At 33.4% G+C, this 27,049-nt stretch overlaps 3 protein-coding genes across 8 annotated transcripts in view; 2 read left to right on the forward strand and 1 right to left on the reverse strand.

Moving 5' to 3' along the window:
* The window catches only part of COL11A1 (collagen type XI alpha 1 chain), a 491,382-nt gene extending 489,220 nt beyond the window's left edge, over positions 1 to 2,162 (reverse strand). For 2 of the 3 annotated variants that reach the window (XM_074370058.1, XM_074370057.1), the window contains exon 1: positions 2,033 to 2,147. The gene's annotated coding sequence lies outside the window, so the exon portion shown is untranslated. Of the gene's footprint in view, positions 1 to 2,032 lie in introns of all 3 variants that reach the window. The other variant, XM_074370060.1, reaches the window with a different exon arrangement.
* On the forward strand, positions 1,926 to 26,185 carry RNPC3 (RNA binding region (RNP1, RRM) containing 3). 4 transcript variants are annotated; one of them, XM_074370065.1, is made up of 15 exons: positions 1,926 to 2,462; positions 3,946 to 3,993; positions 8,691 to 8,809; positions 9,501 to 9,584; positions 9,985 to 10,096; positions 11,165 to 11,233; positions 12,374 to 12,516; positions 14,884 to 15,009; positions 17,684 to 17,835; positions 19,959 to 20,120; positions 21,150 to 21,244; positions 21,332 to 21,390; positions 22,580 to 22,712; positions 23,437 to 23,504; positions 24,568 to 24,750. In XM_074370065.1, the coding sequence occupies exons 1-14, from the start codon at positions 2,271 to 2,273 to the stop codon at positions 23,491 to 23,493; spliced, it is 1,551 nt and encodes a 516-aa protein (XP_074226166.1). In that variant the 5' UTR covers positions 1,926 to 2,270; the 3' UTR covers positions 23,494 to 23,504; positions 24,568 to 24,750. The 4 variants fall into 4 exon arrangements, with proteins under 4 accessions (XP_074226166.1, XP_074226165.1, XP_010948766.2 ...); XM_074370064.1 differs by having other exon boundaries at positions 17,687 to 17,835; positions 23,434 to 23,504; XM_010950464.3 differs by lacking the exon at positions 24,568 to 24,750 and adding an exon at positions 26,105 to 26,185 and having other exon boundaries at positions 1,927 to 2,462; positions 23,434 to 23,504.
* LOC105065368 (pancreatic alpha-amylase) overlaps positions 25,213 to 27,049 on the forward strand; it is a 37,228-nt gene continuing 35,391 nt past the window's right edge. The window contains exons 1-2 of the mRNA XM_074370068.1: positions 25,213 to 25,273; positions 26,105 to 26,181. The gene's annotated coding sequence lies outside the window, so the exon portion shown is untranslated. The remainder of the gene's footprint in view (positions 25,274 to 26,104; positions 26,182 to 27,049) is intronic.

A 27,049-nucleotide genomic window follows, 5' to 3' on the forward strand; every position in this document is an offset into this window, starting at 1 on the left:
TACTGTCAAGGGAAGGATATGGCAGATTTAATTGAGTACAACTAAAAGCAATTAGGTAAAGAGATAAAATTCTGTCATGTTACTATCTCACTTAGGAGTTGTGATGTCTCAATTATAATAAAGACCATTAAACTTATCTTGATGACCCATGTAACAATTCTTGACCATAGGAGGCAGTGGTAATATTAAAGTTAATCCATTCATGCATTCATTTATTGAACAAATATTTATATATGTTTACTATATGCTAATCATTTAACTAACCATAAGAGACATAGGAAAAAGAGTATAAAGGATAGTGCTTAAAGTAGCATGCCCTCTTCAGTCAGTTTATACCTCTACATTGGCTCTTTTTTTTTTTTTTTTTCCAAAAATACTTACTCTCCAAAAGGAATTCATTTACTTACTTTCCTGCATGCTTTAGTCTGTCTTTACTACCAGGATGTAAGTGCCAAGAAAGGATTGTCTTGTTCTTCCTTCTCTGTTTGTCAACACTGGCATGCCCCATGGATCAATTCTGGTCCCCCTCCTCTCCATCTACACTCTCATTCCTTGAATATAAATATTATATGTGTTGATGCTATATATGTATCCAGTGTTGGTGTTTCTCCAGAATGCCATACTTAACACAACCAACTGCCTACTTGAAACATGGATACAGAATAGGTACCTTAAACTGAACATGTTCCTCCTTCCCCCAGTCCCTAACTTAGCTACTTTAGTCACTCCTGTCATGCTCAGTAAATGACATTATCATTTACTAGATGGTGGGCAGCTTGGGGCTCAAGCCAAAACCCCCAAATTTATCAGTAATTACCCTTCTTCACTGCAATCAGTTCTACTTCCAAAGTATATCTCAATTCCTGTTCATTCTCTCCATATCTGTTAACAAACTATTTCTAACAGTGTGTTTTGCCTGGGCTACTGCAGTAGCTCAACTGGTCTTCCTGCTTCTACTCCATTTTTCTACACCGCAACCAAAGAGAAATTTTCACATCTAAAATTTAATCACTTTGTACATATACACATATGCACAGACCCCTCTACTAAAAAATTCTGTCAGTTTCCAATTGGTCTTCAGATAATCAAGACTCCAAACTAACCCACAGGGCCTTCATGATCTGATAATGCATACATGACATTTTGGGGCTGGGGGGAATTACCTGTGGTTTTCCTAGTTTTTATTAATGTCTGTCCCTCTCCTGATTTCTAACCAGTTTTCCATGGGAGCCAAAGTTTTGATATAGTTTACTGCTATATCTTTAGTAAATAAAAAGAGCAGTAAGAGGCATCTTAAACCTGTAGACTGTAGTAGCTGTACCTGAAATAATACCTCTATCCAGACTCCTCAGGCCCTCACTGTATGGAATAAGGCTGCCTCACTCCACTCAGAAATGGGGCAGAATAGTGTACAGTCACATAAGCAGGGTCAAATCCCAGCTCTGTCATTTACCAGCTGTGTGACTTAAACTTCCTCACACGTCCGTCAGTGTACTCAACTGTAAAACAGGGAGCAGAAAGTACCCCTTAAGAGTTGTTGCGGGGACGTATATCAGCCTGTCTCTCCCTAGAAGCCGTCAATTCTGTGAAACGAAACACGGCCAAAACGTAACAGGCCGCTGAACGTCCGAAGATTCAAGAAAACAAAACACGTTTTTAACTCAACGTGTTGTTCCTTTAAACTGGTTCGCCTGGCTACCTGGACTCTACTGAGCGGAAGAACTTGCTCTCCCAGACTTCGCTATGTGGACTGTGTGCACACACCCAGTACTCCCGCACCGAGTCCCCGCCAGCCAACGCGAGCACTTTCGCTGCCCGCCTGGATGAGGAACCCGCCGAACGCAGCTCCACACCCCCAGGCGCCACGCCCAGACCCGCTTCCCGCTCGCGCATGCGAAGCAGTGATTCCTTCTGCCCTTGGGTTACTTCTATCGTTAAGCACGACGGAATCCCTCTTACATTCTCTGACAACTTTTTAAATCCTCACGCTTCCCTCAGGGGAATTTTTGGTTTTAACACTTTCTGCAACTACCTGGAATGTGAATCACTGTGCTTTCCCACCTCTGTGGAACCTCTTCATTCGGCCTGAGGAACTTGTTTCCGAAGAGGCAGCACCCCTCCGTGCGCAGGTCTCGCGAGAAGGCGACCATCTCTCGCGTTATTTCTTTGTTTTCCAGAATCCTTAGCGCGAAGTGGAAAAATACTCATTTACCTCAGCTTCTGTTGATTATCGCAGTTTTCAGGACGGCTTTCCTGGTTCTCTGAGGGAAATGGCGGCCCCGGAGCAGCCGCTGCCCATGTCCAGAGGATGCCAGAGCTCTGCTTCGCTTTCTCCACCGCGGGGCGACCGAACCCTCTTAGTGAGGCACCTGCCAGCCGAGCTGACTGCTGAGGAGAAAGAGGACTTGCTGAAGTACTTCGGGGCACAGTCGGTGCGCGTCCTGTCCGACAAGGGGCGACTGGTAAGGGCGCGCCGGTCCCAAGCCTCCCGGGAAGGCCCTGGGCTGGTGACCCGGGGAGGGGAAGTTCTGACAGAAGGAAGAAGACGGAAAAGAGTGAGGAAAATGCGCTTGTGTAGTGGGGGCTTCCCCCTCTTCCCTCTTATCAAAATAACTTGCGTCCCAAATCGAGCTTTAATTGGTTCCAGCCTTGGTTCGTCGCCGCGCTGCGGAAAAGCGGAAATGAGAAAGGCAAAGCAGAAGGATGGAAAATAAGCTCAGTTATATTCCATTTTTCCACCCATGCTGAGATTCTCAAAACACCTCTAAATTTGGAGGTATTTCTGTTAGACTTGAGTTCTTTCAGAAATTTGTAACAAAGGACTATTTTAAAATCTTGGTTTATTTATAAGCCCGCGTTAAGACATTCATCAAAATAGAGGAGAAACTACAGGAGTCAGTAACTTGAGTAAACGAGTTGCAGGCTTTCTCCTAGATTTTTGATGAAAATGTTCTATAAAAATTTCCCGACGGAATCTTTTAGGGAACGATATTTTAAGACTACTAAAATTTCTAGCACAGGAATGTACATAATTTATTTTCTTTTATACTTGAAGATGCTTTATATGGATTTCTCACCTTTAAAATAGTAATGGTGATGTTACGTTTCTGCAAGATGGTCTGTGACGGAGCAAAACATAAATGGTTTAAGTCTCCCCAGGTGATTCTAATATGCAGCCAGAGTTGCGAGTTACTGAGTTAGAAGAAAGACCAGTTTTGATCTAAATGTCATGTATACCAGCAGATGTTCTGTGTGGTTCAGTTTGAGTACACTTAATGATGTCCTCTTGGATGAGATTAGACAAAATTAGTTACGCAGTATACTCAAGCAACTTGTAAATGCTTGAATAAGAATTGACAAGAACTCTTTCTTAGCATAATGATTCAATTACTTTTGACTTATGTTCCTTTTCTGATAGTTTAAAAATATTTTAACAGTTTATATTTAAAAAGAGACTCCTCTCACTTAACCTTCATTATAAGGAAAACGCACAAAGGGAATGTACACTTCAGGAGTAATTTTCTGTGAGTGAACATTCTTAAACTTTACATTTGGCTGTATAGTGGAAAACTTAGATCTTTAGATGTATTATAAATGGAAGATATTTTTTACTTTTTGGATGATTTAAGGGTGATCGTCTGTGTATAGTAGGGGTTTTTAAACTTAATGGAGTGTCGAACTATTTTAAAATATATGTAAAACATGGTGTGTGTATATCCACAGCTTTATATGAATTCCACATACCTTTCATCTCAGAGGAATCTGATCCAAAACGGATTCAAAAGCATTGTACTGAAATTAGTAATCAGTTGAATAATCTCGATTTCCCATCCTTTTATGTGTTTTATTAATGTGTCAAATCACTGTCAACTAGTATAGTATCAGACTTCCTTATGAGAAACTGAAACTATATTTGAAATAATTTGTACCTTAATTCTTTTTCAGAAACATACAGCTTTTGCTACTTTTCCTAATGAAAAAGCAGCTATAAAGGTATGACTTTTTTTTTTCTCTTAAAGTTGCTATAATTTTGTATTATCTGATCTTAGTTCAAAAATGAAACAATGTTAAGCTATAGCTTTTAAAAGGAAAATGGTTTGTATTTCCAGACCTAACCTCATAGGCTACATTTGGTTTGTCAGTTGGCAGATTTTACCCAATGTTTAGGTATTTGGGTATAAGACTAGTAGATTAATTAGAATGTAAATTAAAATTGGATTGTAATCTCATCTGTAATTAAAAGCAAATTCTAAAGGATGTAGAGATTTATAACTATCTCTGTAACTGTTGCAAGACATGATGTTTTAAGTCTTAAAAGGAGAATCCATATATATATATATATATATATAAAAAAAAACACTAGGGAATCATTTGCAAAGAAGATAGCTTTTGAGGTAGACCTTTAATGATTAGTTCAAAAGAAAACAGGCCTTCCAGATTTGGAGAATGCAAAATAAAGCTGTGGGGCTTGGAAAGTTCTAAGTGGAGCAAAAACTAAGGGTTGAAATAGAAATAGGATTTGAAATAGAATAGAACTTGGAAGATAGGTTGAGTCGAAATTTGAGTGGAAGGGGAGGAAGGGAAGGATTGAATTTTGTTTGATACATTTGATACATTTGAGCTGACCAATAATATGGATAGATCTGTGAAAGATACCTAGTAGAGTTCATGAAATAGATTGGATGTGGACAACGATTAGCGGTAGAAAGTCCAAATGGAAAAACAAGACAAGAGAAATGTTATAATGGCCAAGACAAGAGAAAGGATCGAAATAAAGCAGTAAGAAGACAAAGGAAGAAGTAGATAAACATTTGGTAGAGATTGTGTTTGTAGGTCTTTGGATCCCTGGAGATGTAGTGGTTCAGAGAGAGGGAATACTTGAGGATTTTTGTGCCTTGTTATTGGGTTATTACATTAGCTGACATGAAGGGCAAGATTCAGAGGATGTTTGCAAAGGTAGGTAATAAATTCACATGCCACCTGTTAACTTTGAGGAGTCAGTGGGCTATTTGGAAATATTTTAAAAACAACTAAAATATGGATCTAGAGCTGAGGCAAGGCTTAAAATGGAGTTTCTTCATGGATATGGTTGCCCAAAGGAAGACGAGCCAGCAAAGAAGGCTGGGAGGAAGAAGTTAAAAAGAAAGTAGAACCAGAAAATAAATTCTAATGAATGCAAAGAGAGGAGAGTTTTAAAAAGATAAGATCCTGTGATGACACAAGAGGAAGAATGAACACAGTCTGTTAGTAAAGTACTTTTTATTGTTAAATGATAGAAATGACCCAAATTCTCAATAAGGGGAAGGGACACTTTAAATTATATATTCATAAGCTGGACTACAGCTGTAGGAGAATGATGTTAAATGAATATGTATTAATAAGGAATGTAACTAAGATAGAGTACATGAATAAAAATACAAAACGTTATGTATAATGCAGCCCTGGAGTTTTGGAAAACTAATACTACGTATGCTGGTTTATGCATAGAATAAAATGTGACAAAGCTATACACCAAATTGAGTAATAAATGTCTTTCTCTGAGGGTAGGATTATAGAAGACATTCATTTTATAAGTATTTTTAAAGTATAGGAAGCTTTTTTTCAGAAAAGGTTCTTTGAAATCTAGCATAAAAAGTTATAGTTAAAATATGGTAATGAAAACCACATTGTTTTAGAGTCAAGGTTAACTTGGAGGAGAGAACGTGGAACCAGTCGTTATCTTTGGGAAATGTTTGTGTTGAAGAGAAGAATTAGAAGGTAGTAGCAGTGATAGGGCTTTTAGGCTAGAATGTACTTAACTGACAGATTTTTAGAACAAAAGGAGAGAAATGTTTAAGTAGCTGAGAGAGCTAGGGAGATTAGTTAACATTAAAAATTAAAAGCCATAACTTTGAAGAGAGTGTGTGACATCCATTTTGAGAGGAAGAATGTTGAAGTAATTCAGTTGTATTTCAGACAGTTTAAAGGTTCACTGATAGTGAAGAGGTCTGGAGTTGATTTAGGGACTTGAAAATTACTGAAACTTTTAAAAACTTGTTTTGTATAATAGAGTCAAATAAAGATGCATAAAGATAGTAGAATAAAATTGTAGTTCCAGATAAGGCCTAAATTCCAATTGTTCAAAAAATATTAAGTGCCTGCTATGTGCTAGGTGCTGCTTTAGGTCTTGGGATATTAGTGAATAAAAGAAAAATTTATGCCCTCATTGGAGCTCACATTCTCAAAAGTGGAGACAGACCAAAAATAATAAACTTAGTAAATTGTATAATATTTTAGAAAATGATAAATGCCACGGAAAAAAAGAAAGCAGTAAGATCAGGAGTGCTGGGTTGGAAGGGTTAAGCCGTAGTTAAGGTAGTTAAGGTCATGTTGGAGCAACAGTTTGAAGGAGTTGAAGGAAGTTAGCTAAGGGAATATCTGGGGGAAGTACATTTTAGTAAGAGTAGCTGGAACAAAGGCTCTTGGGAGCATGCCTGTCATGTTCAAAGAAGCCAGTGTGACTAAAGCAGAAAACATGAGGGGAGATGATTGCATTCAAGGTCAGAGAAGTAAGAGTCTATATCATGTCTATCTTTAAGGGCCCTAGATTTTACTCTTGAGTAAAATTGGAAGCCACTGGAGTACTGTAAGCGAAGCAGTAACATATAGAAGAATCACTTTGTGTTAAATAGACGGAAGGCAGAGAAGCGTAGAAACAGGGAAATTTGTTAAAATGTTATACTGGTAATTCAGTCCAGAGATGATGGTTGCTTGGACCATGGTGGTAGCAGTGGAGATGGTAAGTAGTGAGAGTCTGGATATAATTTGAAGGTGGAAGCCAACAGGATTTCGTGATGGCTTGGATATGCAATGTGGGAAAGAGGTGTTAGGATGATTCCAAGATTTTTGACATGAATAAGTGAAAGAAGGGAGTTACTATCAACTGAAATGGGGAAGGCTCCAGATGGAGAACATTTGAAGGGGGATGGGGAGAGAAGATTAGTGATTCAGTTTCTGAAGTGTTGATTTTAAAATATTTGTTAGGCACCTAAGGGGAGCTATCCAGCAGTTTGGATATATGTCCTTGGACTTAAGGACAGAGGTTTGGGCTGAAGTTATAAATTGGGAAATCATCAGCACAGAGATGGTATTTAAATTTAGGATGCTGGATTAGATAAAGAGGAGCACTAATAGACCTCTGGAATATGCCAGCATTAAGAATGTGGGATGGTGTAAGCAAAGTGATTGAAGAGCAGAAATCAATGAGCTAGGAAAAAAACTGCAGAAAACTATAGTGTCTAAACATCAAATAAAGAACATCTATCAAGGAGGAAGTGGTTGTGTTAAATGCAGTAAAATGAAGCCTGAGCGTTGACCATTCCTGTGGCAGTGCAGAATTGTTTATGACAAGCCGTATCAGTGGACTGATTGAAGCATAAGCCTGGTTCGAGTGAGGTTGAGATTGAATGGAAAGAGAGGAATTTTAGACCTGTATCTAGACCTGTATCTTACCCAGCACCTCCCTCCCCCCTTTCCCATAATTCACGACATCGAAACACCAGCTTTTCCCCTTTTTCCTTGAGACTCAGGAGGGCCAAAGCAACAGCCTCCCCCCCCCCCCCCTTACCAAGGGTTGAAGGAAGGGAATCGATCCTTCTTGTTCAGAGGCACCAACTCCCTCCCCTAAATCAGGCTTTTGTGAGCAGAACAAGAGAAAGAAGAAGAGGGTGTAGATAAACAGCAACACGTTGATGGTTTCTGAACCTGGATGACTGCTGCTTGGGGTTTCATTATACTCCTTTCTTCTTTGTGTGTGCTTAAAAATTCCAAAATAAAAAAGTTTAAAAATAAAAAAAAAAAAAGAGAGAGAGAATATAGATAACTCTTGAGGAATTTTACTGCAAGAGTACTTTAAGAGGGTCGGGGGACAGTGGTAAGTGGGATCAGTAGGTGAAGAAAAAATACATTTAGAGTGGGAGAAACGAGTGTATGTTTATACTGATGTGAATGATCTATTAGAGGACAGAAAATTAGCAATGTAGGTAAGAACACCCCCTGTATAATTCCAGAGGGTGATAGAAGAGAGGCTGGGATTTAGTATACAAGTTAAACAACTAGATTTAAATAAAAACATGGATAGTTAGTATGTGATAATAGATGGAAGGTAGAATATGTGGATGCAGATGCTGGTAGATGGGGAGTTACAGTGGGAAATACGAAGTTTTCTACTAGTTGCTGTAGTTTTCTCAGAGTAGAAAGTAATGTCCTAGGCTAAAAAAATGGTATAGGACTATTGTGATGTTAGGAAGGAGGAGAAAGTACAAAATATTGTCTTAGAGATTGGTAGAAAAATATAAACTAAGAATGTAATATATAACTCCATGGCTTCACCCTCAGATTGATGGTTGTGGTCGTGAATTTGAAGTGAGACCAGTTCAATTCATTATTTTTGTTTTTCTGACCATTTTTAGCTACCTGGGTATAAGCAGAGTTGGATTTAACTAGATCTTATTTTTGCTAAGTGATAGAAGGCAATCCCTTAATAAGTAATAAAGGCTTTGGAAGCCTGAGATTAGAATTGGGTAAGAAATAGCCAAGGGAGTGTTAACAGCATCAACGAAAAACATGTATAAATTTTTTTGTATATGGTCTCTAGCAAATAATTTTTGGCACAGTTATCAAACTTTTTACTCTTGCTCTTCCCGCTGAAGGCATTGACAAGACTGCATCAGCTGAAACTTTTAGGTCATACTTTAGTTGTTGAATTTGCAAAAGAGCAAGATCGAGTTCATTCACCGTGTCCCTCTTCAGGCACTGAAAAAAAGAAAAGGTATGTAGATAGTTAGGTTTTCCTGACATTGTAGAGTGTTTTTTGTTTGTTTGTTTGTTTTGAATTGTTAGTTGTATTGCTCTTGGATTGTTTTCAGACTAGCAAGTAAATAATTGGAACAGTAAATGATTACATCTCTGCTGAATCTGGTACATAAAAGCAATATATTTATTTGTTCCTAATTATGTGTTAGGAACCTAACTGTTGATTTAATATTAAGAATTAATCAATGTATAGTGGTAAGAGAGTAGAATGAAAAGCATTCAACTTTAAGTGGAGGGAAGGTAACTAATACAAAGTCCTTGTATGCATCAGAGATTTAGAGTTGAGAGTGGGGAGGAGGGCAAGGCCCCAGCAACCTGACTTTTAACGAGCCCTCATTGATGTTCATTAAAGAAATTTGTGTGCCACTATTTTATACCATGTGAACTTCAATTTTTTTTTTTTGTTCAGTGAGATTTATCATACCATCTTCGTAGGGTTGATGTGAAGAGTAAATGAAAATGTGCCATGCCTTATATATATCTGGAATAGATATTTTTTTCCATTTGCTTAAGAAATAATTCAAAGTTTTACTTATTGTGGAACTGTTTTCATAATGCCATGTTTGAAAAGATAGTATGTCCATTTTGTATGCAATTTATAATTTTGTTTCTTAAGATAAAATCAACTTTGATTCTGTATCTCTTAGATCTGATGATCCTGTGGAAGATGATAAAGAAAAGAAAGAACTTGGTTGTTTAACTGTAGAAAATGGAATTGCACCCAACCATGGGTGAGCATTTTTTGTTTGTATTTCACTGTTCTTTTGGTTTTGTACTGGGTAAAGGGTGGCAGGGGAGGTTATGCAAATAAGATAATTTTCAAAGGATATTTTATTATGCATGATGAATATTTTAATGTATTTATTAAACATTTTGAGCTTTAAGAGTTTGTCACTGAATTTGATTCCTTAAAATGTTCAGTTATAAGCTCTGATAAGAAATGCCATATTTTTCTATAATGTAATCAGAAGGCAAGTTTCTTTTTAAATGTACTCATTTGGATCTGTTAAGAACAAAGTACTCTTAGATTTATTGAATCATTTGAGCAATTTGTATGTTTCTAGATTACCTAAGATGAGTTATTGATATGAAATGTATTAAAATATAATAAACATTTAAAATATTTTTTAGGCTGACTTTTCCTCTAAATTCATGCCTCAAGTATATGTACCCACCACCTTCAAGCACAATCCTAGCAAACATAGTAAATGCTTTGGCAAGTGTGCCTAAGTTCTATGTACAGGTAAGTAGAATCAAAGTAAATGTTCCTCAAAGTAAATACTGGTATAACTTGACATGTTGTTTTTCATACTAATTTGCATACTTTAAAAAATGATAGTATTAATCAGACTAATTGTTGCAGACAATGATATTTCAGTATTTTAAAGGTGTCTTAGTTCAGGCTGCTGTAACTAAGTGCCATAGACTGGGTGACTTTAAATAATAGAAAATTATTTCTCACAGTATGGAGACTGGAAGTTGAAGATCGGTGTGCCAGCATGATTAGGCTCTGGTGATGGCCCTCTCCTGGGTTGTAGATGGCCGTTTTCTGTTTTTATCCTCCCATAGCTGAAAACGGGTCAGAAAGCTTTCTGTTGTGCTTTTTATAAGGGACACTGATCCCATCCATGGGGGTTCTACCATCGTGACTTTATTACTTCCCTAACGCCTCACCTTCTAATACCATCATATTGGGGGTTAGGATTCAACATACGAATTTTGGAAGGGAACACAAACACTCAGTCCATTGCAAAAGGTAATGAAATAATTACTACATTAAAGTAAAAGCTTTTATGAACTATAGCATAAACAAATTAACATATTTAAGTTTTAAAATACTAAAACATAAGCTAATTTGGGAAATACAATTTCTGGTAATTGTTACGTCAGCATACACCTTATCCTTTCTTAAAGAAAAAGACATAGTGGACCCTTAGTAAATGCTTGAGAGTACTGACAATAAAAGATACTTCTTTGAAGTGCAAAATATAGATGTTGTTTATTTACTTTATTATATTTCTCTTTGTTTCATAATTTCACAGTAAGGGGAAAAATAACATTTCAGTAGACTTTTACATTGTAAGAACATAACATTTTTAATAATGAGAATAATAGTGTTTGTAGAATTATCAAGCATTTTAGGAGGGCTAATTTTCTGAGATATACCAGTTTAGCCCTGTCCTGGGATTATAAAGGCAAGAGGTGGGCCTTCCTTTGCACTCAGTTAATCAATAGTGTTACTGCAAAGTTTTCATCTTTGAGTTCAATCATTTTTCTGTTTGATTTTAAATGTTTTACTGCTTTCATTAAGGTGCTTCATCTTATGAATAAAATGAATTTGCCCACACCTTTTGGACCAATTACTGCACGGCCTCCCATGGTAAGAAAGCTCTTAAATTTTTAAGATTCAAAATTTGTCTTCCTGAAGTGAGACTATTGATGCTAAATTTTTACACATTGTGTTAGTGACCTCTAATGTGTATTGAAAATAAAGAAAAAATGTAAAGTTAACATAATAGTCAAATGGGGAACTGAAAGTGGGGAAAGCCAGAACAATAAAGAGATGCTTTTGGTAATAGAGGCCATCATTTCTGCTAGTGTTATTGTTTGGTCCTTTGACGAACATTGTGCCATCCTGTAAGATAGTTACATTTAACAACTGAATTGTCTAAAATTTTCATTGTTCTGATTTTATTGCTAAAATACTGCATTTGCAGAAGACAAGAAAGGTTGATTTTTTAAATTAGAATGTACTATGCAAATCTATCAATAATTTAGATCATAGGCTATGTCTACTCTTGAATAATTTTAATTATTGTTTTGCTGTAGTACTCTTAGTACTTTTTTAGATAACAGCAATGAGAAATTATTTTGAGGGCTAACATTTAAATAGAAAAAATGCTTTTATATTGTGTATTGGCGCTTTTCTAATGTGTACACTATTAGCTTCATAATTTTTTTTTGTAACATCAGCACCTCATTGCCTGGCACATTGCAGGGATATTAGTTAAGATTATGCTAGCTATTACTAACAAAACTCAAATCTTAGTCACTTAACACAATATGAGTTATTTCTTGCTCGTGCCAGTTCCATTCCAAAAGCAGGGCGGAATGATTTTCTCCTCTACTGGGTCATTCAGAAGACCAAAGTTATCTTTACTTTGTGCATTCCCAGGTTGGTGAGGACATTACCATGCAGCTTGCAAATCAAGAAGAAAGAGAGGATTATATGAGTGGGAGTTTTTTATGCTAACATTCCATTGGCTAAAACCTAATTGAAATCTAACTGCAAGGGAGGTGTGGAAATTTAGTCCAGCTAGGTGCCAAGGAAGAAGAAACAGATTTGTGATCACTGTGATCAGTCTGCCAAGTCAGGTGTTCATTCAAGTTGTGTTGAATGTGTAAAAGAAGATCGTGAGGTAGAGATATTTGAGAATCATGTATCTGAATGAAAATGGTTTTCTAGTCTATAAACATCGTAGATTGCCAAAGTATTTTTGTTTTGTTTTTTTTCAATTAGTATGAAGATTATATGCCATTACATGCACCTCTTCCACCTGCATCTCCTCAGCCACCAGAGGAACCTCCTTTGCCAGATGAAGATGAGGAATTATCTAGTAAAGAATCCGAATATGAAAGCAGTGATGATGAAGACCGTCAGAGGTTTGTAATGTCAAATAATATTTGCTTAGATTCTAAGAAACATAGAATAGAGGAAAGAGATTCTCTTGCTTGTCTTAATTTTTCTTATAGTTTTTCATAATTTGGGTCCTTAGAATTTGTCCATTCCCTGGCACCCCAACCCCTCAAGGCGTACATAATAGCTATAGAGGCCTGAGACTAGATATCAAGACCTAAGGGAAAATTTTTGTATTATGAGTACTTTTTTGGATTGACGATTATAGTGTACAGTTGATCCTCAGTATTTGTTGATTTTGTATTTGCAGATTTGCCTACTTCTTACAATTTATTTGTAACCTCAAAATCAATCATTGCAGTGCTTTTATGGTCTTCTGCAGACATGGGCATGTGCCAAATGATGAAAAATTTGAGTCGCTTGACTTGCACATTCCTAGATGAGATAGAACAAGGTGACATTTTGCCTTCTGGTTTCAGCTTTTTTTCAGGGTCCACTTAGTACCATGTTTTTCACAAAGAACAATAGACTTACAATGTTCAGGTATATAATCCACAGCATAGCCTAGAACAGGAATTGTTACACATTTTCTGTATAGGGCCAAAGAGTTCTGTTGTAGTGGGACAGCAGCCATAGATGATACCTAAATGAATGAGTGTTGCTGTTTCCAACAAAACTTGCTCTTGGAAAAAAAAAAAAAAAACAACAGGCAGCTGGCTAGATTTGGTCCTTTGGCTATAATTTTTCAACCCCTAGCCTAAAAGACCTGGATAGGCAAATGATGGAAATCTTAGGCATGTATGCACACAAACAGCCAGATTCAGAAGGAGTGGTCAATATGAGTCAAAACCCAAGCAGAGAACCTGGGCAATTTATGCAAGTAATTGACAGCAATTTGACTCTTACTGAGTCAATATCCACAAGTAGTGGCTCCATATATGTTATCCTTCTGCAGAAAGTTAAAATAAAAGTATAGGTGGGACTGAAGCTACAAAAATGGGAGCAAATAGAACATCTGTCTTGAATAGAGACATTTAGGAAGGCTGGCAGTTCTTGATAGACTAACTTTGTAACTTGTTGCTAAATAAAGAACAAGGTAGAGTATTGCAATGAGTTAATTACTTAATTTCTGTATTTTCTTTATAAGAATAATGATAGTAATAAGAAATACTTTCTGTAGATTATCCAAAACATTTTTTTTTGCTTTTGTTTTGCTTATTTAGGTTTCCATTTAGGGGTGTAGTGAGGAATTATTCAGTTAATTTATCTTGAGTCATCAGAACAAAGCCTTTGCATGAACAAATCTCTGGTTTCATGCCTCTCTATTATCTTCTGGAAATAGTATAAAACATGCTACTACTTACTTATATGGCAAATGTTTATTGATTACTTACCTAATATATACCTTGTACTGTTATAGAGGCTTAGTATATTTTGGGTGAGCTGTTTATGAATATAAACCTATGTTTCATATAACGATTTATTCATGAAATTTGTGGTTAACCACGGTTGTTAAGAGACTATAAATTTATAGCATATGTTTTCATTTTTCCTTGCTTAAGGAAAAAGGTTTGAAACTTATTTTAACCACGTTCTCCTTTTTCACTGCATTTTACTGTGTTTGTTTTGCTTTCAAATTTCACAAATATAACTCTGGAGAGAGTTTTTGAACTTCTGCTCTGTGGAAGCACTGTATCTGATCCTGTGGAAGATACCAGAAAGCCTAGACAAGATCTATTTTAAATATTATTCATATTCATAATGGAGATAAGTTGTTTACAAGGTATTAATTGTCACACCTTGACTGATTAAGCTACTTCAGTGTAGTATTTGAAAATAAGCTACTTCAGTGTAGTATTTGAAAATTTCTCAAGTAAGTTATCTTGTTTATATAATGGTACTCTTCAACAATTATGCACAAAATGTTTTTAAATTAAAGTACTTAAGTCCAGGCTTTCTTTAATAATTAGAATATGAATTGAAATAACTTTACTATGTTTATAATGTTTGTTGGGTATCAGTCAAGGAAAGGCCAATAAAGTTACATAAATTATATTTAGTGTATAAATGGTGAACTTTTGGCATCAAAGTTCAGTCATTTGGGCAATTAACAATTTTTATAATAAAACATGTCTTTAAAAATTGACTAAATGCCATTAAGTAAATTCCCAATCCCTTCAAACTAAGGTGAAAGTTGAGAAAGGAGATCTATAACTTAAACTTTTGTCAAATTGATTATATCTTAATTGATGGCTTAGAAATTATACTTATGCCATACAAATCATTTTATAATTTATAAGCCTAAATTCAAATTTAAGCTTAATACAAACAGTGGTAAATAGCTATGCTTCTACGTAAAGAAATCTTTTTCACTTTCTCTTCCTCCAATGTAGGATGACCAAACTAATGGAACTAGCAAATCTTCAGCCCAAAAGACCAAAAACAATAAAGCAGCGCCATGTGAGAAAAAAGAGAAAAATAAAGGATATGTTGAATACACCATCATCTGCTTCACACAGGTAATTTTGGATTATAAAATAAGGATTCCGTATGTATTTTGTCTACCTGCTTAACTCACATCATTCTTCAGGCTGGCTTTTATGTCATCAGTCCACTTGGTTTATCAGTGACTTCTTATTTGCCATATTCACAGTATTCAAAATTCTGTCAAAGTTGATCAGCACTTGATACTGTTGACAACTACAGGTTTTGAAATTGTCCACGATTAATTTTAAATTATCATTCTTTTTTGTTTCTCATCTTACTGCCTTTCTTCCTCTTTTCCTTCCTATTTTCTTTATTTCGTGCCTTTACTCACTCTATCACTTGCTTCTTTTTCTTTCAAATACTGTGTTTCATGTATTCCTGTCTATGGTCATCTTCTGTTCTTATATTTAAATTCTATGTTAATCTCATTGATTTTTTATAGTTTCACCTGTTGCAGCTAATGGATTCCAAATCTTCATCTCTAGATTTCACCTCCTGAGATCTAAAGACTTCATTTCCAGCTTCCTATTTGCATACTCAAGAGCATCTTATAGGCATTTAAGATATTATCCAAAACAAAATTCATTTACTTTCTTTTCATTATTCCTTTCTTATACTGCATTTACAGTTTTGATAATGACATCACCAATTTGTTTATATGAAATTGTTAGCTTCTCTTAACTCCATTACCTAATATCAAACATTTTTTTACTTCAAAGTACCCTACTAGGTAAAAGTTCACATGACTTGCACACAGAAGCCCCCTTTTAGATATTTATTGAATGTGTGATAAGTTCTCTGCTAAATATTCTGTGATTTGGAGCATACTTCCAAAGCTTAATGCCATCTTTTCAAATAGTGAGTTAATAGTCTTAGGGGCAAGTAAGCCATATGCACAGATTTCTGTTGCATTAGCATTTATAATAAAATGACGTAAGAAAAAGATACAGCTAAGAATGAAAGGTTGTAAAAAAAGAAAGGTCACAGCCAATTAAGAAATCTGGAAAGACTTTAAGTGGGAGGAGACATTTAAACTGGGCTTGAAGGATAAGAGGCAAAAATTAGGCAGGGAAGGGATAGCCAGCATGAATAAAAATGTGAAAGTTTCCAGAGGTAAGAAAATCTGTTGCATAGGAATAGAAATGATGAAAGGAAAAGCTAGAAGAATGTGGGGATATCTGCCTTTAAATACTAGGTTATGATGTGTGAATGTGTTGAGGGAACCATTGTAATGCCAGTGACATTTTTTGAAAATTAAGAATTTCTTTCAGACTGTGTTATATTATGATATACTTTCCAGGAAATATGCAGATTTGGGGTAACGGTCAGGGCTATGGGTATGAAAGAATTTTATTAGATATAAATTAACTGTCTTAAACTTTGTGTTATAGTAGAGAAATTGCCAAAGAAATAGTATTCATTGTTGGGCATTTTGTTTGAAATATATTGTCCTTTTTTCCCGTTTTTGACTGATTATCTGACATTTTGCATTAACATGATGCTTGAAATTATGACAGAAATTGCACTTGCCTATTTGCCATGGAATTCTGTGTATTTTAATATCTTACTCAGGTGAAAATTGCCATTACTTGGAATTTAAAATTCATTCAGCTTTTCTATAAGGTAAATTTTCCTTGAGTTTGTAAGTAACTTCATAAATGAAGAAAGAAGTTTGTTAAAATAATCTTTTACATTTTTAAAGGAAAGGTCTTTAAATTTTGGGTTTTTAAAATTATTATTTCATGTTAAAATAATGTGCATATTAACCACCTATATATGTCTTGACACCACAGTCCCATGCTTTTAATGTCTATAGCAGCACTGAACAATTAAAAATTAATGCAGTTGACCCTTGAACAACATAGGTTTGAACTGTGTGAGTCCACTTATAAACAGATTTTTTTCTGTGAATACTGCAGTACTGCATGATCTGAGGTTGGTTGAATCCCTGGATATGAAACTGGATATAGAGGAACCATGGATGTGGAGGGTCATCTATAAAGTTACATATGGGATTTTGACTGCTGCAGGGTTGGGGGCCCTAGTCCTTGAGTATTTCAAGAGTCAGCTGTAATGGAAACTGAACTAAATTTTCCAATAGCCATATTAAAAGATGAAATTAATTTTAATAATATATTTTATTTAATTGATTATATCTAAAGTATTATTTCAGCATATAATTAACATAAAAAGCAGAGATGTTTTACATTTCTTTTTTTCACACAAAGTTCTTAAACTCTGGTGTATATTTTGTACTTAGAGCATAAGTACAGCAACATTTCAAGTGCTTATTAGTCACATGTGGCTACTCCATTGGATAGCATAGCTTTTTAATATATAGTATATGGAATACAGTGCAGAAAATGCTTATATTAAACATAGAATTAACTTTTTTGCATGTTGGTCAATATCCTGAAGTTTAGAGTCAGTAGTCCTAAAGTCCTGTCTCTGTCATTTACTGAATGATTTTATGCAGTTTCTTAACATCCGTTAACCTCTTACCTAACTAGGAATTTAATAATACTCATATGAGAACATTTGTTAGGATTTATTGAAGTATTAAATGTAAGTTACTTTGTTCATTGCATGTAGTGTGAGCGCTTTATTAGTGTCAGCTTTTTAAATTTAAAATAAATACAAAATAATGTTTTACTCAGAATTTTCTTTGCAATTAGGAAGTAATGCTATGATTGTTTATATAAACAGCAGTTTGCATCCAGTGCTATTACCTTCGGATGTTTTTGATCAACCACAACCTGTAGGTAATAAAAAAATTGAATTCCATATATCTACCGACATGCCAGCTGCATTTAAGAAAGATTTAGAAAAGGAACAAAATTGTGAAGAACAAAATTGTGGTAAGCATATTTTAGTTCTTTAATATGCTATGTGAAAATTCTTCTCAATCAGGTTTTTGTATTAGAATTAAATTTCATATGTGTTTCAGTATTCTAGTGTTTGTGAACTGTATTTAAAATATGCAATTCTATTACCCATTTTATTTATTTATTTGTTTGTTTATTTATTTATTTATTTTTTGGTGGCGGAGGTAATTAGGTTTATTTGTTTGTTTGTTCTTAGAGGAGGCACTGAGGATTGAAACCAGGACCTCATGCATGCTAAACATGTTCTCTACCACTTGAGCTATACCCTCTCTACCCTTATTACCCATTTTAAACTTTTTTATATAACTAAAATTGTTGCTTAATGGTTAAGATTGTCACTGTTACCTTTTGCTAGTAATGAACTTTAGGGTGAAATTTAGCCTGATTTTTGCTGCTGTTTACACTAAAAAGAGTTTTTTGTATTGATAATTTTTCATAGCTTGTTAAATGCGATGTTCTCTTGTTTTATTAATATAAGTGTATTATTGGTTAGGAAGACAAGCAGTGTGAATCTTGTGAGTGGTAGATTCTATGTAATTTTTTTTGTTTGTTTAAAGGACATAGAAGATTATTTGCCAAGATACTATTCTTAAGTTTAAGGATAATGTATTGAAATTACAGATATTCTATTTGCTCATTTTAAACATTAATATGATATTGTATTATAATAGCATTTGTTTGTTCTTAATTTTTAAACTGCAGAAATAATACTTAATAGAAAATGTAATCAAAACAGGAGCATTGAAAATTTTCAGAAGTTAACACCTCAAACCCCACTGTTCCATTCCTCACTATTTAGAGATAACCATTGTTAATAATTTGGTATGAAGTTAGTCCTTCCAGATCTTATTCTATACTTGCAAAAAAACATTTTATTTTCCCTTTCTTTTTGTTAAATATCATAGGTTACTTTTTATGGCTGCATAATATTCCATAGTATAGTTATATCAATCTTTATTTAATCATGTTCTATTGATAGAAGTTGAGGTTGTTTCCATTTTTTATTATTACAGAAAATACTGGAATATACATTTTTGTACATATATCTTTGAGCACTTGTGTGAATATAGGATAGAGTTCTAGTAAGTATTGCAAATATACTGAGTGACTAACTGGTTTTAATTCCTATCTCTTTGATGGTTAGTTAGAATGCATTGTCCTTTCAGATAGCTCCTTTTTTGTTTGTTTCAATTTTTATATTTTTCTTTTTGTATTTTTTTTTCTTACGGTTAATCAGCCTTTGACACAAACTTTTTTTAAGCTTAATTTACTCAAGAAATTAGACCTTTATGAGAGGGGCACAATCATCCCATTCTGCATCAGTGTAAAGTGATGCTGAAGTAACAGTGAAAACAATTTTAAAAGTGTTTCTATTGATGTCTTTAGGCCACAAGAGATCTGTTTGTACAATTTTTTTTTACATTAGGAGGAGACTTTTACAGTCCTAAATGTGGCATATTATTTGCACCATTTTTCACAGCTTTTTTAGGATTTTGTTGTTGTTTTTTTTTTTTTTCAGGTAGTACACTAGAATTTTTCTAGTGAATGTTTAATCTCATCCTTCCCAACCTTCTCCCCCAAGCCAATTTAATTTTTGCTAAAGCTAAAATTCATATTTTCTGAGTGAAATCCATTATGTTGCTAAATCTAAAATTAAAAATTCACAATGTGTTTAACTTTTCCTAATTGAATGAATAATTCATTGTGCAAATACTTGTTTTTCCTTACTTCTTGCAGGACCACAGTTATTTTTGGGTTGAGGGGGCTTTTTTTTGTTTTTCTGAGGTTTTTTGGTGGGGAGAGGTATAATGGCTTTTTTTTTTTTTTTCAGTATCCCTAATGGAAATGTCCTATTTTTCATCTTCATGTTACAGTGGCAGAGTTGAATAGTCATGACAGAAACCATATGGCCGGCAAAGCCTAAAATATATACTATTTGAACCTTTATAGAAGTTTGCTTACCTCTGTTTCAAAGCATTGAGAAAAACACCAAAAGAATTTTAGTGCTAAAAGATACCTTAAAAATTTAAAATAGAAAACAAAAACTATTTTGAAGGGAGGAATTTTTAATGGCTCATGTCAATATTAACTCTTAGATGTACCTGCTACTGAAGTTGATGCATCCAGTACAGGATTTGGAAAAATCTTTCCAAAACCAAATTTGAACACTGCAGAGGAGGTTAAAGAAGACTCTGATGAGATGCCATCAGAATGTATTTCTAGAAGGGAATTGGAAAAGGGAAGAATTTCTAGAGAAGGTAAGTTCATGAATTCTGCCTTTGGCCCTTCAGAAGCAAAATAAATCTTTCCTTTTGTTTACTTTAATTAAAGCACATACTTCAAAACATGTCTTCAGTTAATGTTTTTAATAACTGCTTTTGGTGATGTACTTCTTTATAGGGAGGAAAGTGTCTCTCATTACGATATTTCCAGTCTATATTTGCTTAGAAAGATGTTTTGTTTTCATTCTTGAAACTTTTATATGACATCTTAACTCAGTGTGACCCACAGTCTGGAGTTCTTTATTCTGGATATAGTTGATCAACCATCACAATACCATGTCTGAGATGTATGCAAAGCAGTTGTTTGTCTAAAAAAACAGTTCTAATTATTGATGATTAAAAGCCTGTGTTTATGAATTTCATCTCTAAACATGGATTTTTCCTGTTTTAGTATATTTTAGGAAAATATTTAGGGGTTTTAGATTGACACGTAACATGTAATTTTTCCTGTAATAATGAGAAATAGACTTGCAACTAGCATTTTTGCTTAAAATACCTAGTTGTAATGAACAGACTATTGACACTAAATAAGAGTAGCTGTATAGAGATTCAGAAGCCCAGTTTGTCTGAAATACTTGATTATTACATTTGAGTACTTCATCTTACATTTGAATATATTGGTGCATGGTAGTTTGGGAGATTGACTTTAAGTAAAACAATTACACAAATAATTGATAACATCTTAATTTGCTTCAATCTTTTTTATAAAGTAACTAACTCATCTTAAAGTTAAGCTTTAAAGAGTTTTAATTCTAAATATTTTACTAGATAAATTTTAGTTACTCTAGATGCTTGAAATTTTTAAATTTACTTTCATATTATCATTTAGATTTTTAATGGTTATTTTTATCCTGTTAGTAACATTGCCATTAATTTTTATGGTTTTATTATTTTCATAATTCTTATTTTGTCTATTTAACAATTATATTTGAATGTCATAGTTTTTCTTTGAAAAATTTGAAGCTGTCAATTTTAAATCCCTGTTCTGTTTTGTTTTTATATAAGAAATGGAAACACTTTCGGTTTTTAGAAGTTATGAACCTGGTGAACCAAACTGTAGAATTTATGTAAAGAATTTAGCTAGACATGTTCAAGAAAAGGTAAGTTGAAATTTATAAATTGGTTTTATTATTTTACATATTTTTTTCTGAATGTCCTTATAAATCTGTTCCTTGTTGAAATTCTAGGACCTTAAATTTATTTTTGGAAGATATGTTGACTTTTCATCAGAAACACAACGGATAATGTGAGTAGCATTTATATTTGCAAATTATGTTATGTTTATGATTCATAAATGATTTATAAAACTAATGTTTGGAGGTAGAATTTCGTGCTTTAAAATTTTTTAATTAGTTAACTCCAAAGTATGTATGATCATGGCCATATAAATTAGAAGTAAAGAAAATTAGAAAAGATACAGAGAGAGACTTTTGAATGAAGGTAAAGCAGAAATGACTCTTAACTAGTTAATTGTGCTTGGATCTTCATGTAAAACTAATATTTTTAAAATCTTACCTGAACTATGTACCTTTTAGATAGGCGTGCACAAGGAGCATCATCTCTTATAATTGTCCTTTTTTTATTCATTAGTAACAGATATCTCTTAACAGGATACCAAAAGTTTCTTTTGCTGGCCGTGCAAAGTACTGGCCCTTTTTCTTCTTGCTGCCTTTGAATCATGATTATAATGAAAACAGTAAAAATTTTAAAAATATATGAAATTTATATGTATATCACATAGATATGTAAATATAAGTATCGTGTGTGTATATGTATATATATCATGTGTACAGATACATACATATATGTATTACATACATTCTATTTCTAATATTGCCTGCCACTAGAATTAGAGAAGAAAAATAATTCTATATTAAGAAAGCTGTGCACATCAGAGTGATAGATTAGTAATTATTTCCTGTGGGATAGTCATATGAAGTTTTTAGGAAAAAAAATTTTACTGCATTTTTCCATACTTTTAAAGTTTATATGCTTTTGCTAGTTTCATAGACTGTCTAAATGGTAGGCAATACTTTAATTGTAAATTACAGTCTTTTTTAAAGTAGTTTTGAGTATAGTTTTTTCCCCCGAAATGTTCAAAAATGAGTACACTGGGAAATAATAGAGGACTACACTTGGAATACAGAAATCTGGTTTGTGTTTTTGTCTTTAACTTCAGCTATGACCTGTGTGACCTTGAAGTCGCTTAGTCTCTATAGTCATCATCACACTTACATTGCCTGCTTAATTTTAGAACAGAATATAAAATAAAATTTTAGAAAGACTGAGTAATTAATGTGCTAATCAGACAGTAAAGTCATTTTTATTCTGAAAGAGCAAAATTTTAAATTGTTCAACATTCCCATTCACTTCATCAAAGTTCTTTGACATTCTTTGAGTCAAAACCATTCTTTTCTTTCTTGTCCTCTTTCTAGGTTTGATATACGCTTGATGAAAGAAGGTCGCATGAAAGGACAAGCTTTCATTGGACTTCCAAATGAAAAAGCAGCAGCAAAAGCATTAAAGGAAGCTAATGGATATGTTCTTTTTGGAAAACCTATGGTGGTTGTATCCTTCAAATTAATGTGTTCCAAAACTGTAGTTTTTAGGAGTAAGGGTAAAATTGAAACCAATTTTTATATTATCCTTTAGAAATCTCAACCACTGGCATTCTAGCTTGAGAATACTCAGTTATAAATATATTTAGTTGAGCCAGATGACGTTATTTAGATTTTTATTGGAAAATAAATATGAGGTTATTGAAATTCAGCTAAGTCTAAACATTTTACTTAATACAGCTTAAAAGTATATGCATACTCATGCTAGGCATACTACAGTATCCAGAAGTACATTTGGTGTCATTAAAGAGAGGACTTGCTGTAGTTTTACTATTTTATATTTTATTATATTATAATTCATATTTGTGTTTGAAGACTTTAATTACCAAAATATATCATTAATTAATGATCCTACTTCCAGCAGCAATTTAACCATCCTACTTTCAGCAGTTAATGCAGAATCAAACTATAAATCTTGTTGTAAATGAAGGAGTAAAGGCCCAGGTGTAAAAAATGACTATGAAAGAAAAGATAAATTTTTTTACTTCTTCCCAGATCATGGACAGCTAGAAGACAGTCAACAAATACTCGACAAATGACTAAGAGTAGGAAGACAAATATAAAGTTAAATTAAAAACTGTCCTCCTACCCTGAATTAGGATGTTCTTGATAATTATATAGGAAAGATTACTTTCATGTTTGTGAAGGAAACCTTAATTTTTAAATACTAGCAGTTTGCTCGATCTGCTCGACCAAAACAAGATTCTAAAGATGGAAAAAGAAAATGTTAAAAATTAGTAAGGTAAGTGTGGAGATAGAATAAAAAAAGGACAGAACTTTCTTGGAATAAAATTAAGGAAGGATAAAAGCCTGATAGAATAGTAATTCATATATTTCCCAACGTTTTTAAAGGATCCATCCCTGTGTCTCTGTCTTTGTATGTATAACTATGCAGTTAATGCCCATTAAACCTCACAATTATAACCACAGAACAAAGCCCATTTGTATGTCAAAGTTAAGTTTGTAGAATGAATTTTTTAAGGGCAAAGTGTCTTTATTAGTCTTTATTTACGTTTTCTTCCTAGAGTAAAGGAGTAGTTCTTAAATTTTAATGTGTATTATAATCACTTAGAGGGCTTGCTAAAACAGATTACTGAGTTTCCTCTCAACCTCCATCCAGAGTTTCTGATTTCAGTACGTCTGTGTTGGGTAGGGCCTTGGTAACCAATCATCCCAGTTTTCCTGTGATTAGAGGCTTTCTAAGACACTGGACTTTTTAATACTAACACTGAGAAAGTATCTGCTGAGCCAAGAGAAGTTGGTTAACCTTGGTGGGACCTGAGAATTTGTCTTGCTAATGACTAATTACACACTTAACAAATACATACTTTTTTTGAGGAGCAAAGTCTTTTGTTTTTCAAATAAGTAATTTTAATTCATACTTAAGTAATTTAGTGATTAAAATGGTAGAATTAAGCATTTTAAACTTAAAAGCTTATGTCCCATTGTTTGATTTAAGAAAGATGAGTGTATATATATTCCTTTTTAAATTTTTTTCTTAATCTCTCTGCCCTAGTATGCTGAAAGAACATGAAGTAAATGGGCCAAAATTACTGATGGTTAAGCTGAAAAAATTATATGAAAATTTTGCTTAGTGTTTATTTCTTTTGGGAGGCACCTTGAATATTTGAGTGTATTTGTTGTACAGTATCATACTGCTGTAGTCAGAAGTCTTACAAATACCTTAGAAGAACAGATGAAAATAAACAATTTTCAGTGTGTGTTTTAAAAAGTCATTTATTTGTAAATTTAAGTTGAAAAGTGAGGAAAAAACAATTAAACTGCATTCTGCTGTTCTTCTTTAGAAGCATTCCTGCGTAAATACTGCTGTAACACTGTCATACAAAGTGTATCCTTTCTTGTTGTATCCTTTTTTGGGGCAGTGTTTTTTTGATTTTCCTAGAAATGTTTTGTCTCTCCCCTACCCATGGATCCAGCTTAAGCAATACTTTTTTACAATGTATTGAAATAAAATATTTCTAAAATTATCTGCATCGATTAAACAAATTTTTATGTGATTTTTAGATTTGCTGCTGAATTTTCTATGCTGTCCTTTAGGTTATGTAATTTTTCCAGGGAAAGTTAGTGAATCAAGTCAACTTATTTACTTGGAGAATGTATACATGTGCTTTAACACATATTTTAGTCTTGTTTGTTCTATTTATGTGTTTTCTAAATCTAATTCAGTGACATATTTGCTTTGTTTCATGATGTATGTGGTTTAGGTGTTCTATATAACGTGTTGTAAAATTTGATTGGGGAAAGGGCTTTTTTTTTTTTTTTAAGTACATATGTTGAAAGTTTAAATAACTGGATTTAAATGTAAATTCCAAATAAGAATGGCAGACTTTACATCTGAGATTTTATTATTGAAATGTCTTTTGAGATAGTAAGTAGAAATATTTTTTCCTCTCTCTTTTTCTAAACAAAAGGAGTAAGAAAAGGGTAACAGAGAGGAGAAGACATAATGTTGACTCAGGGTAGCACATTAAGTGGAAAGAAATAATTCTGGTAGGTATGTAAGAGCAGTGGTTTCCAGACTAGTTGATAACTAGAACCACCCAGAACAGTGGTTCTCAATCTTGGCTGCATAATGGAATGACCTGTGGAACTTTAAAAAAATAAATACTGATTAAAAATAATTGTAATAATAATAAACTAAAAAATATTCTGATGTCTAGATTTCTCCCCCAGAGCTTGATTTAATTGGTCTGGATTTCAATATAGATATTAGGTATTTCAAACCTCCCAAAGTTTTGGTTCCCAAAGTTTTGCAACCAGGTTGAGAACCACTGAGGGAGGATTTTTACACATTCCTTAGACTCTCATCCTAGAACTGATAAATCAGAATCTGTGGGATCAGTATCAAGAATTTAATTTGAAAAGATCCCATAGTGATGATAAGGACTGATCAGTTTGGATGTTACTTTGTTAGATTAAAATGGTAAGGTGAACCCAAAAATACCAATCTAACTGTCTCAACTTTTATAAGTAGGAAAATAAATAGGGAAAGCATTGGAGCCTCTATGTGTCTTTCTTTTAAATCCTGCTATTAATACTATGAAACAATGCAGAATTCTATTAATAATTATTGTCACTTTAAGAGTACCAAAAGTTATAGATACTGAAATTGTTGTTGCTTTTTTCTTCAGGCACAAAGTGTTTTTTTTTTTTTTAATGTTACCAGTTTCTGTATAAGCTGTTTATTTAGACAATTAAAATTTTGTTGTACTGACATGATTCACTAATTTTCTGAATATAAATGTTCTAACTTTTAGTTATTTTAAAATTAATGTAGTTTTATATATTCATTATTTTTAATGAATTTTTATGGTGTTTTAGGTTCCTTTTGAATTCCATATTTTTCAAGTGCTTTCCAACTTTGAGGAGACGAAATTGACTACCTGGACTATGGAACTGTGCGTAACAGCTTTTAAAGTGTATTTAAAAATTAAATCTATATGCATTTAAATCAGTTTATTAGAGACATATCACAAGTATTTTAATCATCTTCCTCATATATAATAAATTATTTTCTTTCCAATAAAAATATGTTCTTAATTTTTCTTTATGTTTCATAAATCAAGGAAAGTATAATTTGATAATTACATAAAATTTCTTATAAAGGTAATTTTATAACACTAAATATAAATTTTCTTTTATGATTACAAATACTGCTTTTTTCATTCTTACATGGATACTACTGATGTGGTCACTTATTTAACATACTTTTCTTTTTTTAATAGTAATCTTATTTCTTCTAATTATTTTAGGAGTGACTTTGTTTGGCTATGAATTTTGATGATTGTTTTGTTGCTGTTGATAAATTTGGTTTTTTTAGTAGTGGGGAATTTTTCGCAGGTTAGGAAATTTGTATCCTTGCCCTAACTCAGTCTTCAATATTTGTGCCTGCCAGTCTGTCAGAATGTCATTCAGTGGTATGTTTCCCACATGAAATTATTCTGCTTCCTTGGTGAAATTAATTTCAGGTATATGTAAGTAGGAAAACTTTGATATGTTTTATTTAATTTGTTCTGATCGACATTCTACTGTGGGTATATAATAACAGTTTTACTTTAGAGTCACTTAGGTCTTCTTGAAATGATGTTGTGAATCACAGCTTCTTCCCCATTACTCATAGCTTTGTGAAAATAAGGTAAATTAAAATTTTAAAGATAGGCATTAGAAGAATCGAGAAATAAACCCTGAAACATGCTAATGTTTAGCTATCAAGTGGTAAGAAAACATTAAAGAAGAATGATTAGGAATAGGTAGAACCAAATGGAG

The sequence above is a fragment of the Camelus bactrianus genome, chromosome 9 (genome assembly GCF_048773025.1).
Source record: "Camelus bactrianus isolate YW-2024 breed Bactrian camel chromosome 9, ASM4877302v1, whole genome shotgun sequence".
NCBI lineage: Eukaryota > Metazoa > Chordata > Mammalia > Artiodactyla > Camelidae > Camelus > Camelus bactrianus.

Bases quoted from the DNA above. Each gene is read 5' to 3' on its own strand.
- RNPC3 (XM_010950464.3), top strand. From the start codon at position 2,271: ATGGCGGCCCCGGAGCAGCCGCTGCCCATGTCCAGAGGATGCCAGAGC. The intron at 9,585-9,984 runs GTGAGCATTTTT...AATATTTTTTAG, and splicing joins GGAATTGCACCCAACCATGG to GCTGACTTTTCCTCTAAATT. The intron at 22,713-23,433 runs GTATCCTTCAAA...TTTAAATACTAG, and splicing joins TTGGAAAACCTATGGTGGTT to CAGTTTGCTCGATCTGCTCG.